Source organism: Coenobita brevimanus, chromosome 61 (genome assembly GCF_032717465.1).
Source record: "Coenobita brevimanus isolate Jiangsu-jjx chromosome 61, ASM3271746v2, whole genome shotgun sequence".
NCBI lineage: Eukaryota > Metazoa > Arthropoda > Malacostraca > Decapoda > Coenobitidae > Coenobita > Coenobita brevimanus.
The window spans coordinates 31,547,576-31,564,474 of record NC_137014.1 but is presented as its reverse complement, the minus strand read 5'-3'; the positions used below and the strand labels follow the sequence as shown (position 1 = coordinate 31,564,474).

The window sequence follows — 16,899 nt, the reverse complement described above, 5'->3', positions numbered from 1 at the left end:
CGAACAAAGAATTATAGTCGGTTTGTTTTCACTTTCCCACTCCTTGTAGCATAAAATTCGATGAGACTGAGTTATGAAGTAGAAAATAATCTCACTGTTACTACTCAAATCAACCTTCCAGTCGGACTACACTTGGCCATAAGCTGAGCTCAAAGAGGTTAGAGATCTTCGTCAGGTTAAAACAAATGCAGTACTACTCACTAGCCTGCCGCCAACTAAGCTGAAAGTGGGTGAAGGATCTTTGTCTGACCAGAATATATTAATTTGGCACTACTAACCAACCTGCCATCATCTGAATTGAAAGGAGTTATGGATTTTCGTCAGGCTAAAGCAAATGCTATAGCCTACTACTCACCAGCCTGCCATCACCTGGGGGTCCAATCATCCTGTCCATGCTGAAGGTTCCCTCGACTACCAGTGGGCCAGACATATTGCCATGCATCCCCAGGGCACTCCAGTCCTCAGTGTTGGCACGGATCTCGTCCTGAGACAGAATTATGGAAACGATAAGAAAGGCACACAACAGTTTCGGCAGACTGCTCCTGTATGCTCATAGGTGGTAAAATAAAGTTTGGATGGTGGTGGTGGTGAAAAGTCTGAGGAGATATAAATTTGCGGTGTAGTAAGTCATTGATGTTATCTTTCCATACTAGCCTGGCCAAAGTTGGTTATCTTTCCAACCTGGATATAACAAGAGATTAACACTGAAATATGTTGCTAGTCACGAAGAAGTGCCTTGTAAAAGATGCAGAGCAGCTGTGTTCTTATCTTATGCTGCCACTGAATAGTAGCAAGAGGGTAATACCAAAAACAGATGCTAGTCACGAAGGAGTGTTATGGAGCTACTGAGCCGTAACAAGAGATTAACATTAGGTAACACTGTTAGTCACGAAATTTGTTTTCAAAAAGATGGTTGTATGAATTATATACGGAGGAATATATAACAAGTGTTTCACAACCTTCTTTCAACACAGTCGACGAATTGATTATCTGGTTGGTTTAGTCTTTGTGATACACATTTATAAAATATATATATATATATATATATATATATATATATATATATAAACATACACACACACACACACACATATATATATATATATATATATATATATATATATTTATTTATTTATTTATTTATTTATTTATTCATTTATATTTATATAATCATATATTTATGCCAGGAGGATGGAATCAAAGGCTCAGCCCGTAAAACAGTTCCTTCCAAGAAAAAACAAAAACAATACAAAAGAGAGCCACATTCAAGATCCGTTCATTTCGAGATGCCTGGACACGCTGCGTTTGAAAGACTGGAGATAATAGCTAGCAGGAAATACAAAGGGAGACAGTTCCAGAGTTGACCTGTTGCATGAGTGAAGGACTGGGAGTAACTGTTAACTCTTGCATTAGTGTGTTGGACAGAAAAAGGATGAGAGTTTGTTGCTAGAAGTGTGCTACTCACCCGTTGTAGAGGTGGAGGGATGTAAGCAGACAGTTCAGAGATGCAGTGACCATTGAAGTAGCGTTAGAAAAGAGATAAAGAGGCAACAGTGCAACAAATAGACAAAGCCAGTATGAGGCGGAGAGATGATGAGACAAAACGCCTTTGACTCCACCCTATTGAGAAGAGCTGTTTGTTGGAAGCCTTCCCACACATGAGAGTTGTACTCTAAACAGGGACGAATAAAACCCGTGTATAAAGTCAGCAACTGTGCAGGGGTAAAGAAGGCACGAAGCCTGCTTAGCACACATTCTCTCGTGGAAGCAGATTAAACAAGAGATGCAATATAATCTTTCCAAGATAAGTCCCGAGTGAATGAAACCCCAAGCATGTTCAAGGATGATGCAGGATTGAGCTGGATATTATTAAACATTAGTGGGTACTCCTGTGGAAGATTGTGTCGGGTTGATAGGTGTAAAAACTGAGTCTTTGATGCTTTAAAAACAAGATTATTTTTACCACAGTCAGAGATACAAGCCAAGTCAGACATTAGGTGTGCCATAGCCTCATCCCTTGTTTGTTGAAGTAACTGCTGAGATGGACGTTGCGGAAACCGAATGGAAAGGTGAAGGGTGGAATCATCAGCGTGAGTAGATAGGGTTAGATGTACAGCTTAGAAGATCATTGATGAATAAAAGGAAGAGAGCTGGTGATAGGAGAGAGCCCTGAGAAACACCACTGTTGATAGGTCTAGGAGCAGAACAATGGCCGTCCACAACAGCATCTACAGAACGACCAGAAAGGAAGCTGTAGATGAAGGCACAGACAGAAGGATAGAAACCACAAGAGGGCAGTTTGGAAACTAAAGATTTATGCAAGACTCGATCGGCAGCCTTCGAGATGTCAAGTGCAATGGCAAAGCTTTTTCCAAAGTCCCGAATGGAGGATGACCAGGAGTCTGAAAGGTAGGTGAGAAGATCACTAGTGGAGTGTCCCTGACGGAACCCATACTGACGATCAGAAAGAAGGTTGTGATAGGAAAGATGCTTTAAAATTTTTCTGTTGAGAATAGACTCGAAAACTTTTGCGACACAGGATGTCAAAGCAACTGGACGATAGTTAGAGGGTTGGGAATGGTCACCCTTCTTTGGGACTGGCTGAATGGGAGCAAACTTCCAGCAAGAAGGAAAGGTACAAGTTGACAGACAAAGGCGAAAGAGTTTACCTAGGCAGGGTGTAAGCACAGAAGCACAGTTCTTGAGGACAACAGGAGGGACTCCATCAGGCCCATATGCCTTGTTAGTACTGAGGCCGGTGATGGCAGAAAATACATCAACTGAGGACATTTTAATGTCAAGCAAGAGGAAGTCAGAGGGGGGAATTGATGGAGGAACAGCACCGGAATCGTCTAAGGTGGAACTGGAGGAGAGAGTCTGAGCGAAGAGATCTGCTTTATCAGTAGAAATAGCTACAGAGCCACCAGAGTAGAAAAGTGGAGGGAAGGATGATGAGGTAAAGTTGTTTGAAAGGTTTTTGGCAAGGTGTCAGAAGGAGCAGGAAGAATTCGAGTTGGGGAGTTGAGAGTATTTAGTACGGATGAAATTATTTTTAGAAGAGCGAAGAACAGACTTAGCATGATTCCGGGCAGAAACATAAACAAGATGTGAATCAGGGGTGGGTTGGCTCTGGTACCAATTATAGGCCCTCTCCTTGTTGCAGACAACATTAGAACAAGCATGATTAAACCAAGGCTTTCTTGCATTAGACAAAGGATATGAGAAGGGAATGTATGCTTCCATGGCTGAGAGAATACCATGCATAATGTGCAAGGCACACTCAGGATGCTCCAGGCCATGGAAGCAATAATCATTCCAAGGAAAATCAAAGAAGTACTGCCTGAGGGCCTCCTAATCCGCAGCTCCAAAGTGCCAACGTTTCTTTGAAGAGTCCACTGGCCATACCGGAGTGATAGGACAGGTTGAGGTAATAAGGTTATGATTGGAGGAGCCCAACGGAGAGGAAACATTAACAGTGTAAGCAGAAGGATTAGTTGTAAGGAAGAGGTCAAGTATGTTGGAGCTCTCTCCAAGGCTGTCTGGGATACGGGTAGGGTGCTGTACAAGCTGCTCTAGGTCATTAAGGATAGAAAAGATGCAGGCTTGTTCACCAGGTGGGTCAGTGAAAGGAGAGGAGAGCCAAAGGTGATGGTGAACATTGAAGTCTCCTAGAATGGAGATTTCCGAGAAAGGAGAAATGGATAAAATGTGTTCCATCGTAGAGGTAAGATAGTCGAAGAATTTTTGATAGTAGAGTTAGGAGATAAGTAAACAGCACAGATATATTTTATCAGAGAATGACAGGAGAGCCGAATCCAGAGAGTAGAGAATTCAGAAGAATCAAGTTAAGGAACACGAGAGCAAGATAGGTCGCTGCATACATATACACAACAGCCACCTTTGGCTTTGAAATGAGTATAGAGAAAGTAGGAGGATACAGAAAAAGATTTGCTGTCAGTTGCCTCAGACAGCTGAGTCTCGGTTAAAAAGAGAAGGTGAGGTTTCGAGGAAAAGAGGTGGTGTTCAACAGAGGGAAATTTAGAGAAAAGGCCGAGAATGTTGCAGAAAAGAAGAAATGAATTAGACAGTGGTTCCAGGCACGTTGAGTCATCACCGAAAGAGGAGCGAATGGTAGGGGCATTTATGGTCCCCCCCCCCCTGCGGACTCAGATGCGTGCTTATAGTGCGCCATTTTTCTTATATATATATATATATATATATATATATATATATATATATATATATATATATATGTGTGTGTGTGTGTGTGTGTGTTGTGTGTGTTTATGCTCATGACCAGGAATCGAACCGAAGACTTCTAGAAAAAGCCAGGCACTGTTACCACTACACCATGGCGTGATAGAAGCTGAATTATTTTATTTTTTGACAAACCAGATAAATCCATTATTGGAGGATATATTTCAGTCAGAACACATTAGAATTATTGCTCAACCCCACGCAACTCGGCAAGTGACAGAGCAGTTTTAATCTATCCCACCCACAACGCAAGCGTCTTTATATGCTGGAGAGAGACACATTACACGCATGTGTACAAATGTTTTTTTTGCTCCTGACAGGGAATCGAACCCGAGACTTCAAGACAATAGTCAGGCACTATTATCACTACCCTATGGCGTGATAAAAGCTAAGCTACCTGAATTTTTGATGAACAAGGTAAATCCATTATTCAAAGATATACTTCAATCACAGCACATAAAAAACATTTATACACACGGGTGTAATGTGTGTCCCTCCAACATATAAAGACGCTCATGTTCTGGCAGGGATAGATTAAAACTGCTCTGTTAATTGGCAAGTTGCGTGGGGCTGAGCAATAATGCTTGATGTGTTGTGAATTAAATATATCCTCCCATAGTGAATTTACCTGATTCGTCAATATATTCAGGCACCTCAGCTTTTATCATGCCATGGTGTGATGGTAACACTGCCTGACTTTTTATCTAGAAGTCTCAGGTTCGGTTCACGGTCAGAAGCATAAAAAACATTTGTACACGCGCGTTTAAGCCCCGGTCACACAGTCACGATAATCATCACGATAGCACTACTAATAGCGGCTGTAGCGCTATCATGACGCTTCCTTTTGGTCTTTCGTGACGTATCGTGACGGTCTTAGCAAGGCCCATTTTATGGGCCTTGGGTCTTAGCACATTCTTCGGCCGTCACGAAAAGTTTGTGCTTGCACAAAAAAATTGGGAACGACGAATTTTGTACCCAACGTAGCATTTGTCGTGACGTTATCATGTCATGCGTATTGGTCTATCATGACGCTATCGTGACGTAATCGTGATGAAAAAAATGTTTCGACGGCGTCACGACAGCGCTATGACCGTCATGACAAGTCACAAGTTTTATGGGCCTTGGCTGCACCAACGGCCCGCTCGGCTCTTATCAGTCTACGCCCACGGTCTGTCTTTGTGCCGTTCACACAATATATACTGTACACTATATAATATACTATATAATATATATATATACTATGTAGTACTATGTATATACTGTATGTACTATACTATATATATTCAAAACATATACCATCCATCCATCCATCATCCAATCCTATGTTGCCCTATGAGGAGCGTAGAAGCCCGGGGTTAGGCAGTTGGTCCTGACATTTAACACAAAAGTGACCAACCTCGCTCATCCCTGAGTGGCATTACGTGAGCAATGAACCCCAACCACCCCTCAGATATATACCTTCATCGGTTTAATCCGATTGGAGCACAATAATTACCCACTAAACCACCAGGCGCCAAAATCTGGTTATATGGTTACCATCCAGTGTAGTAAATGGTTTCCTCTTGTACAGGAAACCATTTGGCTTGTCACTCAGTGTAGAGTCACCCACAGGCAGAAGGAAGAGGAAAGAATGAAGGAAAGTAATCCAGAAGAGGAATTGTAAAGTTACCCGTAGGCAGAAAGACGAGGAAAGACTGAAGGAAAGAAAGACAGAAGGTGGAAGGAAAGAAGGATGGAGGAGAGGAAAGGGCAGACACCCTAGAGCAGCACTACATTGAGTAGATGGTGAGCGCCCACACCTATTATATACACTATATATATTATATATAATACCATGTAATATTACATAATACTATATATACATATATAAATAGATAGATAGGTATAGATATAGATATATATACTATTTATGTACTACATATATACTATACATACTGTAATGATATACTCTATATCTAAAATATATATACAATATAATACTATATAATACTACCGGTATATATACAGTATGTATAATATATACAGTATATAGTACATAAATAGAATACAGATAAATAAATATAGATATACTATTCATGTACTACATATACTGTACTCTATACATACTGTATATATACCATATATATACTAAATATATATACTATTTAATACTATATAATACTATATAATCTACATATATATATAATACTATATAATACTATAAATATACTGTATATACTATAAATACTACATCTACTATATATATATACTACATATAATACTATATAATACTATATATGTACTCTATATAATATACAATGTATATACTATATAATATATAATACTAAACATATACTACACAGTATATACTATATATATAGATAGATAGAGATAGATTAGATAGACAGACAGATAGATAGATGTGTATATACTATATAAATAATATATAATACTATATAATAACATATAATTTTGTCCAGAAACATTTTGTTTCTTTTGTCACAGACTAACGTACGGCACATATTCATCTGATAGGAATTATTTCCCTCTGTGGGCGACACTTCTGATGTTATCGTGACACCTTCATGACGCCATCGTGACTCTGTCGTGCTCATCGTGGCTTTGTCATGACAGGAAAATGACCGTTAAAAATTTAAATAACCGCCAATGATGATGTCGTTGAGCTGTCATGATTCGATCGTGACGATCTTAAGACTGTCATGACACACTTAGCACAGTCATAAGGGTGTCGTTCAGCTATCGTGACAAACGAAAAATTTGATAAGTAGCCCTACCGTGACGATTATCGTGACTGTGTGACAAGGGCTTAAATGTGTATCCCCATATATATATATATATATAATATATATATAAATATATATATATATATATATATATATATATATATATATATATATATATATATATATATATATATATATATATATATATATGTGTGTGTGTGTGTGTGTGTGTGTATATAGATAGATAGATATATCTCATCAGCCGTTTGAGTGTCCATTGCAGGGATGATACAGCCAATGTATCTCTACCAAGTGGCTTAGGCTGTCTAGTAGTGATTGTATGTAGCGTGAGAAGTGCTTGTAAGTGTAATTGTAGTGTTGGAGTGGCTTTGGATGTGTGTGTAGTCTGTGAACCAAGTGTAATTGGCCCGCGCAAGCCGACTGGGTGCTAGCATACTTTTATAGTATGCGACACTGGTTCAGCCACAGCACCCCTTATGTCCGCCAATGCAGTGCGTGGCCTGAAGAACGCTCTCAAAGTTTAATATCTTGGCAGGGCGCGAACCTTTGTTCTTCAGTGTACAAAATCGCATGCTTTACCACTGTATCACAGGGGCTCCATATATATATATATATATATATATATATATATATATATATATGTATGTATATATATATATATATATATATATATATATATATAATGTCAGAATTTATTGCCGGGTTTTACTGGGTATACTACTGATAGTTGGCAAACCTACGTATTCTATTTTTTCTTTTCTTTTTTCTGTATACTATTTCATCTCATCCTTAGGTTGAAAAATGGTCATGATGTTTTTGATGATGATGGTGTGTGTGTGTGTGTGTGTGTGTGTGTGTGTGTGTGTGTGTGTGTGTGTGTGTGTGTGTGTGTGTGTGTGTGTGTGTGTGTGTGTGTGTGTGTGTGTGTGTGTGTGTGTGTGTGTGTGTGTGTGTGTGTGTGTGTGTGTGTGTGTGTGTGTGTGTGTGTGTGTGTGTGTGTGTGTGTGTGTGTGTGTGTGTGTGTGTGTGTGTGTGTGTGTGTGTGTGTGTGTGTGTGTGTGTGTGTGTGTGTGTGTGTGTGTGTGTGTGTGTGTGTGTGTGTGTGTGTGTGTGGGTGTGTCTGTGTGTGTGTGTGTGTGTGTGTGTGTGTGTGTGTGTGTGTGTGTGTGTGTGTGTGTGTGTGTGTGTGTGTGTGTGTGTGTGTGTGTGTGTGTGTGTGTGTGTGTGTGTGTGTGTGTGCGTGTGCGTGCGTGTGTGTGTGTGTGTGAAAAATTACAAAGGGAAGCAAACGACAACAGAGCTACTGGTTCTTTCGGGCCTCTTTCTTCTTAGATTGGTGATAGCTGATGTAACTACTCCATGGGTCAAAAACAAGGATGAGAATGCAGGAAGACTCCCATCACCCAGGTGAAGCCGGCAGGAATAGTGAGATGGACTACCATGCAACACAGAAAAGGTGACATGGAAATTTCATACGGAAGGATTAGAGGATATCATATTTTATACTAATGTAACCTGCAAAGGAAAAACATCTAATCAACATACGGAACATAATGATGGTGTTCTGTGGTCAAGGCCTCCATGTTTTGTACTATAAGGCATCACAATTCAGATGGTTATTATTCAGGAGTGAATACACTTCGCTGGGGATTAGTTCTGCGGCTATGCCGTCCACGTTTTGTACTGCAAGAAATTATAATTCAGAAAGACATTACTCAGTAGTAAATATGCTTAATTGGGGATTGATTCTACAGTTTCTGCCTCCATGTTTTGTATTGTAAGATATCATAATTCGGAAATGCATAATTCATAAGTGAACATGCTGAACTAGGAACAAATACTTATCCAAGTGGTTTCTGAAAGTCAGTACTGTATCAGACTTTATCACATTAGGAGGCAACTTGTTCCATATGTTTACAACTCTGTTGAAGAAGTGCTTTGCTTCATGTGAGTGAAAACGCTTGCCAATAGCTTTATGTCCGTTATCTCTAGTATACTTTGATCAATCTACAGTGAAGTACTTTTCAACTGCCATATTTGTGTGCACTTGAAACAAGTCCCCTTGTTGTCTTCACCTAGATGAGGTAAACAGCCTTAGTTCCGAACGTTCCTCATACCAGTGTAGGTATTATTTTTTCACCCTTTGCTGCAAACTCTCGAGTTTCCCCAATTTTTAAAAATAAGATGACCAAACTGGACACAGTATTCCAATAGTGCGCGTATTAGAAAACCGTAGAAGGTGAAAACAGCATTTGCAGAATGATATTCGAATGTTCCACCTATTAATACAACCATTATTTTTTTTACTGCATCTGTACACTGCTTGCACGGTTTCAAATAATTTGTTATGATAACTCATAAATCTTTTTCATGGCTTACATTATCCAGTTGAATGTTATTCATACAAAACTGGCCCCCACGTGTTTACTGCCAGTGTAAGGCACTTTATATTTACTAATACTGAAATCCATTTTCAAAACTTGGATTCAGCTAAACAGTTGATCAAGACATCTTTGAACTGCCTGCCTTCGTAATGCTGTGTCTGCATGGTGACACATTTTTATCATCGGCAAATTTAGAATTTTACAAATTATTCCTTCACTAACATTATATATATATATATATATTGCCAGATGCCTCAATCCCTTATACGGGGTGGCCACAAACAAATCGCCTCCACGTCACCCTGTTCCCAGCCATTTCACTGCCCAGCTCCCAGTTCACACCCCCTTCTCTCATATACCTTTCCACTCCATCCCTCCATCTCATCCTTGGCCTTCTCCTCCCTCTCTCCCACTCCACCTCACTCACATACACTCTCCTCGTCAGTCTCTCACTCTCCATCCTCTCCACATGGCCAAACCACCTCAATGTGTTTCTCCTAACGCTTCCAATCACATCCACACCACAACGCTCCTTCACATCCTCATTTGTCAGTCTGTCTCTCCGTGTGACTCCACAGGCTCCTCTCAAATAACTCATATCCACTGCTCTCACTCTTGTGTCCCTCCAACAACGTCCAAGCTTCACTTCCATACGTTAGAGTTAGTATCACAATACTGTCATGTAATAACTTTTTCTCTTCCATGCTCACTTCTCTGTTTCTTATCACTGCCTTCAAGGAACCAGCAACCTTTCTTCCCTGTTGTACCCTTTCGAGCACTTCACCCTCCAAACTTCCATCCTTACTCATCACACTACCCAAGTACTTAAACGTACCCACATTTTCCATTTCCTCATGATCCAACCTCATTGTACATTAACTGACTTCACCTCTCACGAAAACCATAACTTTACTCTTCCCTACATTCACCTTTAGATTCCGTTTCTTACACACTCCCAAACTTATCCACCAAGCCTTGCAGCTCCCCTTCGTCTTCACTTAACAACACAATATATCATCTGCAAACAACAGTACAGGGAGTTTCCAAACACTGCCCTTTCTCATTAGGGCCACTCCAACATCCACTGCCCTACCTTGTATCTCTTAAATAACCCCATCCATATACAGATTGAACAATCATGGAGAAATGACACATCCCTGTTTTAACCCAACCTTCAAATAGCAAAACGCACTCAGTTCACTATCTACACACATTGCAGCCTTAGCACCGTCATAAATACTCTTCACAGCATTCAACAACTTCCCATCTATTTCCATAATCCTTGTCAGTCCACCCTGTCATATGCTTTCTCCAAGTCCATGAAGGCCGGATACAACTTCTTTCCCTTCTCTAGAAACTTTTCCACTAAAGATCTATGAATGAATATCTGATCTACACAACCTCTTCCCTTCCCAAATCCTCCTTATTCTTCTCTTACTAATTCCTCTGTTATTTCCCTAACTCTCTCAATAAGTATGCTACCGTATACTTTTCCTATTGCACTAAGAAGACAAATGCCCCTATGATTACCAATTACTTTTTTTACCCCTTCCCTTTGTACAAGGGAATAATTATACCTGACTCCCAATCCTCCGGGACTCTACCTTCCTCCCAGGCCAATCTGCACATCTTCCACATCAATTCTACTACTATCTTTCCCCCTGGTTCAGCATTTCACCACACACTCCATCAATTCCTGGGGCTTTCCCCATATTGACTTTCTTCATTGCTTCATCCATCCTACTGATATCTTCCTCTCTTCTCACCTCCCTCCTTCTCCCAGCCATTCTCCAGCCACTTATATTCATGCTACTTTCATTTTCTATGTTCAACAATTCATTAAAGTGTTCTCTCCATCCGCTCACTTTTTCCCCCCCTCTCAACTAGTAATCTACCATTTTTATCTTTCCCCTACTAACTTCATTGCCACCCTGTCTGAGTCTCTTTACCTCTTTCCAGAACATTTTCTTACATTCCCTCCACTTGACACTCAAATTCCTTCCAAATTCCTCATCCACTCTCTTCTTACTCTCCTCTTACTAATCTTTTCCCCTTTTTCTTCCTTTCTGCATATAACTCTCTCTTCTGTCTCTCAACTTCTTCCACGCCCCTATTTCTCATACATTCACTATATGCTTTTTTCTTTTGTGCCACAGCCTGTCTCACATCTTCATTCCACCATGCTGTTCCTTGCACCCCCTTTCGTCTTCTCTTCACACTACACACTACCTCACATGCTGCACATATTTCTTCTGTGAATATCATGCACACATCTTCCATGTCCCCCATCTACTCCAGTTCATATTTACCCAATCGTTCCTCCACTTCTCTCTTATATTCTGCCTTTTTCTCATCCTCTTGTAACCTTTCCATTCTCCTTGTATCTACTCCTTCCTCCCGTCCTTCCCTTCTTCTATTTCTCCATTTTACTTGGACCTTGATTCCACTCCCCCTCGTTATACGATGGGGTTCCGTTCCTGAAAACCCATTATAACACGGAGTCAATGGGGATACGTTTCCCTGACCTGCCTAAACTCACACATATACACACCTTAGCACTCACATACATGAAATATCCTTATGTTTAAATATTTCAAAAAACACAATAATACTGAATAAAGAGGAAAAACCCATGGAAACTACAGTATACAGTAGTTCTTACCTTTACTGAAGCAAGTAAGGTTGTTGATGTGGTTCCTACACAATTTGTCGTGAAGTCAACAATTAACCGTCAAAATATGGATCATTCCCCGTCGGGACAATTCTCCGTCATTCTATAAACATACTTATTATTGATTGATATTTTAATAACTAATTTTCAGGGGGATCTATCAAAGTCTATGTTCATGCAATAGCGTAGGCTTTGGATGTCAATTCTAAGTTGCATTTTTAGAAAATAATTGTCTCTACCTCACTGTAGTTGACTTTGAATTTTATTCTGGCGTCACCCATAACAGTCTTCATTAATTTCCATTGGTACTACAACATCCTGGGTATATTTTAAAACGACTTTACTGTACAAGTACAGTATTCAAAAACTAGTGTAGTTGCTTAATACACTGATATGTAAATAAACGACGGGGAATCATCCTGACGGCAAAAAGTTCTGATGGCAAAAAGTCCTGATGGTGAATTGTCTTGTTTTTGTTGTGATGGCGAATTGTCCCGAAACGTTTATATAGACGTAATATGAAGATCATTCGTATAATTCCAAAGTATGTCGGTCGTTCACTTAAGGTCATTAGGCATTTATATAAATGCTAATGTCTCGTATGTAGCCTTATGTTAAGATGAAGGAACGATCATAAATCAGCTGATTCACATTTCAATATATTTATATTTTTTCAGTTAATACCCATTATTTGATGCCATATTTTACATTTACTATAAAAGCAATAAACCATCATCACATTGATAACTCATATAATTCAAAAACTAGTTTACTTGCTAAATAAAGTAAATAAATGACGGGGAATCGTCCTGACAGTAAAATGACTTGACGGCAAATTGTCCCGACTCTGAGGCTAAGGGAAAATAAGGGCCTCACAGCCCTCACTCATCACTGTCAGAACTGGTCGCCTAGGCAGGGCTGGTGGGCTGGGAAGGTCTGGCTGATGAGGCTGGACCGGTGGACAAGTGTGTGTTGTCCAGCGCCGACCGTGTGGGGACGTTTGCGTTGCGTTCGCACATTCGCTGTTCAATTAGCCGCGGATGATCCATCATTGTAGAAAATCGTTCCCATTGTACAGTGAACATAGGGTACTAAAATGTCATCATTGTATAAGCAAAATATCGCATAAAGAGGCATCATATAACGCGGGGTTACTGTATATATATATATATATATATATATATATATATATATATATATATATATGTGTGTGTGTGTGTGTGTGTGTGTGTGTGTGTGTACTGTATTTTAAACAGAATAGGCCTCAAGACTGAACCTTGTGGCACTCAATTTCTAACCTGTATTATTTATCCAATCTAATTTTTTTCCCCATGTAATAAACAACTCTTTGCTCTCCACCTGTGCACGGTGCCTCTGAAACCATGTGCCTCTAATTTCTGAAAAAGTCTTTTGTATGGAACTCTGCCAAACGTTTTTTTTTAAGTCAAGATAGACAGGTTCAACAGATTTAGTTTCGTCATACACCTTTAATACATCGTTGAAAAAATCTAAGAGATTCATAAGGCATTAGCGATTATTAGGAAAACCATGCAGTGAACCAGTGGTAAGATTATTTGTTTCAAAGAGTCTGACAAACTTGCCTATGATAACAGTTTCTAGCAATCTGCAAACCCCTGACATTAAGCTAGTTTGGGGGTAATTTTGTGCTTGTACTTAGTTGCATTTTTTTTTTTTTAATGGGGTAACATTTGCTACCCTCCACTCGTGTGGTATCGTGATGCTCTTACAGATATGTTCAAAAGTTCAGTTAAAGATTTTGATATTTCATCATGAACGTCCTTTGTTACGCATGACGAAATTTCGTCCGGCACCAGTGTTTTATTCATCTTAAGTTTACTGACTGCAGCCATACATCTCTCTCCCAAACTGTTTTGCGTTTTTCTTTTTATTCATGTATTTAGTAGAAAATGCTTCGTAAATAATATATTAATTTTTTATTCTCTCTGTGTATAAAACCTTAGATAGAGAGAAGAAATAGAGGTAAAATTATGTATGGCTTTTTTGTTAATCTGAGTTTCATAATCCGAACGTACTTCTACAGTTGTTGCATTGCCCTGGTCTATATGTCTACTTGTCTGTCTGTCATCAGATGCCTTAATCCCAGAGGCGGTGGCCACAAACAAATCGCCGTCAAAATAATAATAATAATAATAATAATAATAACTAGAGGCCCCCCCCCCCAAGGAGGGAAATCACACCAGCCGTGAGCCGATACATATCTAGCGCGGCTTGGAATTTAACCTTGACCTACTTCCACCAATTTGGAACTCGTAGGAGATTTTCATCCCTATTACAAACCTGCAAAATTTTGTAATGATACCTGCAGCAGTTGCGAAGTTATCGTGGTAACAGGCACACAGACCTTGACATACCTTCACCAATCTCGAACTCGTAGATTTTCATCCCTACTACAAACTTGTAAAATTTTTGTAGCCATTGCGAAGCTATCTTGCTAACAGACACATACACACACACAGAAATTGAAAACAATACCAGCTTCGCTATCGCGGCTGGTAATCAAATGTCCCTCAAATATTTTCATAAAACTGCTGTAAGTCGCTGAGTGAAAGCGGCCAGATAGATATACAATAGAGTACATTTTTTTCTTGATTACGGTATATGGGCTAAGAGTAAATAATATTTACAAGTGGGAGTCTTTCGCTATTGCCTGAAAGCTAAGAGGAGGAGGAAAGTGCAGTTCATGAAGATCATTTGTAAAATTTGTGGGGAGGACATATAAAATGTGTAAATTCCACTTATTAAGACAAGGATTCTTCTACTTCCTTCAGTCCAGCTATTTACTATTTCTCACTCAAGGCGATTTTCTTTTTTTTTTTTTTTCCTAATTGGAGATGTTTGATGCAGCCTTAATTAGCCCCTCAATTACAACAGATCTTTGATCATTTTGGAGGTGATAAGAAAAAAGCAAAATAACACGTTTCCGAACTGAGAGGGTATACTAAATGTCCCAATAAATTGCATTTACAGCTGAAAATCAAACACTAGATGGAATTAAGCAAAGACATGTCACAAGTCGGACTGCAAGTTATTGTACGTTCACTTTAACTGGCGAGGATTTTCGTTTTCTTGCCCGTAGCCCAACTGCAGAATAGGATAATATTACGGTTAGCCATCTTTACCATAATTTTTTATGACAGACATTTTATTCTGCCGATAATGTTTTACTGCATCTCAGCATTCAGCCTTGAGAGCTGAAAATTTTAGACCAAGCAGAAGTATACAAATTATAGTGTATTCTAGTGTTATCCTCTTGTTACAGTTCAGTCATCAAGGTGGAGATGGCCATTTTCGGCCACGTTTAAGAGGCGTGGCCGTGTGGAGAGAATGGAGAATCAAATACTTTCATTGTGAGTGAGGTGGAAGGGAAAAGGGGAAGGGTGAGATAGGGGATGAGGTGGAGCGACTGGGTAGGGAGGTGTGGTGAGCTGAAAGTAAGACAGCCTGATGGCGGAGGACAGACTGACATACAGGCAATATGTTTATGGTCTCCCCTTGGCTATGCGTGGACAGCTAAAACGGACAGAGTATAGCACTGGCAAGCTGCAACTCTTACCTTAAACACCAAGAAGCAAGAGAGATCCGAGTAGTCCCCAGGTTTGTGTCCAGGGCTGATCGTCTGTATGGTATAAAAGTCGGCGTGACCTGCGCTGGTAGCCCACGAACCGTATTTCAGCAGCTTGATCGTGTTGTCATCAAGTTGCTTCACCTTGGACGACAACGGGAACCAAAAATGACCACCTGGGAAAAGTTGCAGAGGACTTATGGTTACACACATTGTGTAAGGTTTTGTGTGGGTGTGGGTGAGACAGGAGGGTGGAAGGGTTGTTGATAGAGCTTTGATGGACTATATGATTGTGTCAAGGAATGTAATAGGGAGATTGTTGAATGTGAGAGTTCTGAGAGGGGAGGGTGAAGGTATGTCTGACCACTTCCTAGTGGAGGGAAAGTTAAAAGTAGGTAAGAGATGGGTGAGAGCTAGGAGGGTTAGGTGTGGCAGGGAGGTTTTGAAAGTGAGTGAGTTGGATAAAATAGAGAAAAATATAGAGTATCAGGAGAAATTGAAAGATGAGTGGAACGCAGTGAAAGATTAGGAAAATGGCAGTGTGGAGGAGGAATGGCAGTTGTTTAAGAGTGCTGTGGTGGGGCATGCAGAAAAGGTGTTTGGTGCGAGACGTGTGGGTGGTGGTGTAAGAAAAGGAAGTAATTGGTGGTGCGAGGAAGTAAGTATGGCTGTGGCTGAGAAGAGACGTGCATATGAAGTGTGGCTGCAAAGGAAGGATGAGATGTCATATGAAAGGTATAAGGAAAAGAGGAATAGGGCGAGAAGGGCTGTGCGTGATGCTAAAGTGGCAGCAGATGAGAGGTGGGGTAGGTGGCTGACAGAGAATTGTCAACAGAGTAAGAAAATGTTTTGGAAGGAGGTGAAAAGGGTGCGAAAGGGAGAGTCTGGGAAAGAAGAACGAGTAAAAGCAGAGGATGGAAGGATGTTAACTGAGATGGATGCAGTAAGGAAGATATGGGCAGAGTATTTTGAAAGATTGTTAAATGTAGAGGAGGAAAGGGTGGCTGAGATTGTTGCGGATGGAAGGGTGCAAGGAATAAATGTGTTGGGAGAGTTGAATGATTCTTTGATCACGAAGGAGGAAGTGGAGAAGGCAGTAAAGGAGATGAAAACAGGGAAAGCTGCAGGTATGGATGGGTGTGCTGTGGAATGCCTGAAGGGTGGTGGAGTGACTATTGTTGACTGGTTAGTAAGATTGTTGAATGTGTGCTTTGTGAAAGGTATGGTGCCAATTGACTA

The 16,899-nt window shown here is 40.1% G+C and overlaps 1 protein-coding gene across 1 annotated transcript in view; it reads right to left on the bottom strand.

Moving 5' to 3' along the window:
- Window positions 1-16,899, bottom strand: part of LOC145403631 (uncharacterized) — a 109,665-nt gene that overhangs the window by 76,564 nt on the left and 16,202 nt on the right. The window contains exons 4-5 of the mRNA XM_080275310.1: window positions 15,652-15,836; window positions 356-484 (exon numbers count right to left, since the gene is read on the bottom strand). Coding sequence (XP_080131436.1) covers window positions 356-484; window positions 15,652-15,836 — 314 coding nt within the window. The remainder of the gene's footprint in view (window positions 1-355; window positions 485-15,651; window positions 15,837-16,899) is intronic.